At 36.0% G+C, this 3,749-nt stretch overlaps 1 protein-coding gene across 1 annotated transcript; it reads right to left on the reverse strand.

The window, feature by feature from the left end:
• Positions 1-998: 998 nt before the first annotated feature.
• LOC124926530 (PI-PLC X domain-containing protein At5g67130-like) lies at positions 999-3,319 on the reverse strand. Its single transcript, XM_047466774.1, has 8 exons — positions 3,023-3,319; positions 2,814-2,936; positions 2,567-2,704; positions 2,374-2,472; positions 1,964-2,267; positions 1,642-1,865; positions 1,458-1,544; positions 999-1,374 (listed from the first exon to the last, which is right to left on the reverse strand). The coding sequence occupies exons 1-8, from the start codon at positions 3,131-3,133 to the stop codon at positions 1,165-1,167; spliced, it is 1,296 nt and encodes a 431-aa protein (XP_047322730.1). The 5' UTR covers positions 3,134-3,319; the 3' UTR covers positions 999-1,164.
• Between the last annotated feature and the right edge of the window lie 430 nt (positions 3,320-3,749).

Genomic DNA, 3,749 nt, shown 5'->3' on the forward strand with positions numbered 1-3,749 from the left:
TCATCACTTCGGCCAACCAATTTCTCATTCACATATTTAACCATCATATATCCCTTTGTTCCCCAATTCTCATTACTAATCTGATGACCCTATTTCGAGTATTTTGCACTCAACCATTACTCTGGTCAATTAACCATCTCATTCACATATTTAACCACCACATATCACTTTGTACAACAATTTAACTCTCATTACTAATCTCATTACCCCACTTAGTATTTTACACTCAACCATATCATAACATTACTAACTTTTTACTATCATTTAAGTCAACCAACAATTCATTCTCAACTCAACCACAATTATCTCTTATTGTCCAATAGAGGTCCAACCCATTTCAAGTATTTTGCACCCATTCATTATTTTGATTAACCAATCATTTCATTCACATACTTAACCACTACATATCTCTTGTACCTCAATCAAACTCTCACCATGTCATTGTTAACCATCATATTAATCACATATCATATCGAAACTTTTGAATCTACATGCACTAGGGATATTCCCTAATTCTCATTACTAATTTTATGACCCTATTTCGAGTATTTTGCATACAATCATTACTTTGGTCAATCAATCATCTCATTCACATATTTAATCACCGCATATCCCATTGTACCCCAATTGAACTCTCATTACTAATCTCGTTACGAGTATTTTACACACAACCATATCTTAACATTAACAACTTTTTACCATTATTTCGGTCAACCAACAATTCATTCACAACTCAACCTGACTCATTTACTCTCACAAAATGGGTGTTTGTAATTAAGTAAGAAGGATGAGTGATTATAAGTAATTCAGGGAAGCACACAGTGGAGCAGTCATTGGCAGAGAGCGCCTGACCTTTCCTACTCTCAACATGGACTATCATATATGGCTCGGTCTTTAAGTAAATCACTGTTTAATAAGGCCCAAGTTGAAGAACAAATTAAGTGAAAATGATTTGAGGATCAAATAGAAAGCAAAGAAAAATCATCCAAGGTCATAGCTCCATTTCTAGAAACTGACTTTAAATTTCAACATGATGATCAAACAGTGACTGTTTTGAGCTAATTTACTATTTCCTTAACCAATGAGATGAGATGAGAAGAAACAAAGCACTCTTAGAAGACACTCAAAGGAAACATCTAAAAATGTTATGCTCGATTCAGAGATCTATAGAAAGAAGGAAAGAAAAGAAAGCAACAATATTAGAAGAAGATTAAACAAAAATAAGTGTGGCCGTGGAGGAGGGAGTAGAGAAGAAGAAGATCCTGTCAATTGAACGGATCCTGAGAAATTTCCGCTGCCATTAGCTGGTGGACTTCCATTTCCATTTCCATTAAACACCCCTATGTTCTTGCAAACTCCAAATTTTTGTCCAGCCTGAAAAATCACAAGACTTTTCTTTATACACCATACATGAAGTGTTGTGTTTTTTTCTTTTCTCCATGGAAATGAATAAAAACCTGGCAGGAAGTGACAGTAGAACATCCACATAATGTCTGGCCGTTCATCCTATCAAGAGCTTCAAAAACGCCTCCTCCATCACTCCTCTGCATAATAATAACCACAACATATTGGATTGAAATAATGCATTAGCGATGAAATACTTGGGATTTTTCGATAAGCCTACTAGAGAAGCATAGATACCATGTAGAAGTTGACGGCCAAGAAGTTTGGCATGGAATTCCCGGCTGCTTTATAGCAAGTTTCGACCATATTAGCAAGGGGAGCCGAATGCTCTTTGCAAGCTTCAGATTGAGCTGGAATCGTGGGGAAGTAATTTTGCAAGAGAAGAGATGCGCTTCTTGAATTTAGTGACTTGGATTCCTTTCTGTTTGGACAAGAGCCTTCTATAACACCACCATCTCCAGCTGAAAACAAACAACAATGCCTCTGATCTTTCTTTCTTTCTGAAAACATAACAAAGAAAGAAAGAAAAGGATATATCTCTTATAACAAACACACTTACGCTCATTTTCCAGCATGTACCTCCATTGATAAGGGATCCCTTCTGAGGCTTCCTTGGACGAGTCAGAAGTGAAAACCAGCAGTCGGTGATTGTCGAGGACCATTTGAGTTACAGTAGGCCAATCCCGACCCTTCTTGGGCATCTTAGAAACGGGAAACCAATACTTGTCCAACCCGGCATTGGCGAAAAGCTTTGTAAGCCCTTTGGGAGAGCGAACATAATCCTCGATTATGATGGTCACTATTTGAGTTGGGTTCGAAGTCAAGAATGCTTCCACTTCGTTGAGAGTGTTAATGGCAGGTTGCTGCAGACAATTTATTTATAATGTTATAAACACAAATGACAAACTAGGTAGCAATGACTGATTCAAAGGGATGAGCATTGTTAGTTATAATTAATTAATTAATTACAAATGCAGTGAAGTTGTAGCATTGTCCTCGGAGAGAATGACATAGCCAAATATCGTTCTCGAAGTCATACATATCCAGCATAAATCCTCTGACTCCATTCTAAACAACAACAACAACAAGCAAAACTTCATCATCAATTAGGATGAGGAGGATGAGGAGAAATGGCAAGTTTTGTTAATAAAGTAATTAGTACCATCAATTGATTGGTGACAGTGTCTTCTTGATTGTAGAAAGTAATTCTGTCGGCACCGGTGAGTAAAGGGGCGTCAACAATTGAAAAGGAATTGTGGGTCACGAGCCATGAATACTTATTAAAGGGTAATCCGTTGATCTGTTGTTCCAAATAAGTTAAAAGCAGATAGTTGATCAAATATTATCGGCACTAATTTAATGCCAGAAAACAGAAAGAAAGGAAAGAAAGGAAAGAAGAAATAGCTGACCAGTGATGTGGGTATTATGGCTTGGCCTCTGGTGCAGACGGGTTGGTTTTCCCCTATAGAAGGGCAGTTTCCACAGTAGAGACTAGGTCCGCAGTCGGTAGCCAAAGAACACGGCTCTAACAGCTGGGGTAAACAAATTCAGAATGAGGAATGAGGAAATCGGAACTGATCTAAAGAGAAAGAGAAAGAGAAAGAGAAAGAGTCTGAACCTGGCAGTTGCCGTTGGAGCAAGCAGCAGTGGAAGAAGTGACGAGTAAAGTGGCGCCTAAGATGAGGATGAGTCCTAATAAGAGGAACATAGCTCTGCACCTACTGTTCATACGGTCGTCGGTCCTGTTATCTTAACAGAAGAAGATGCAAAGAAAGAAGGAAGGAGGAAAAGCTCAACTCAAATCAATCCAGTACTCTCATCATCGATCGGTACTCGGTAGAGAAACAAAAAGTGCAAGTCCAGACTCCACACTTCAGACAGACAGATAAATTCACTGCCATTTTTGTGTTCCCAATTGTGGGCTTTATCTTTTCTGCTTTTTTTATTTTGTTATAACAAAAGAAAAATATTTTCACTCAATATAATATTTAATTAAAAAAACTGTTAAAATGAATAACCATAGTTAACTTATTATATAAATAAAATTTATAAATAAATAAAAGATTAATATTAATATAACTATTGAATTCAATTAATTTAAGATTTTGATTACCGAATTTTAAATTATCAATAGTTAAAACCCTCGTTTAATAATAAGGAACTTCAATTAAAATATGAAAGAAAATGTCTAAAATCACGTTAAACTTTAAATTTTTGGTTTATGCCTAAACTAATTAGTATAATTTTACAAAGTAACTGATAAATAAAAATTTGAATATAGATTATACTCATAAAACTCATAAAACAATGAGTATATAGTTAATGAAAAATGATATAGAGCGCGA

The sequence above is a fragment of the Impatiens glandulifera genome, chromosome 2 (assembly GCF_907164915.1).
Source record: "Impatiens glandulifera chromosome 2, dImpGla2.1, whole genome shotgun sequence".
NCBI classification, from domain to species: Eukaryota; Viridiplantae; Streptophyta; class Magnoliopsida; order Ericales; family Balsaminaceae; genus Impatiens; species Impatiens glandulifera.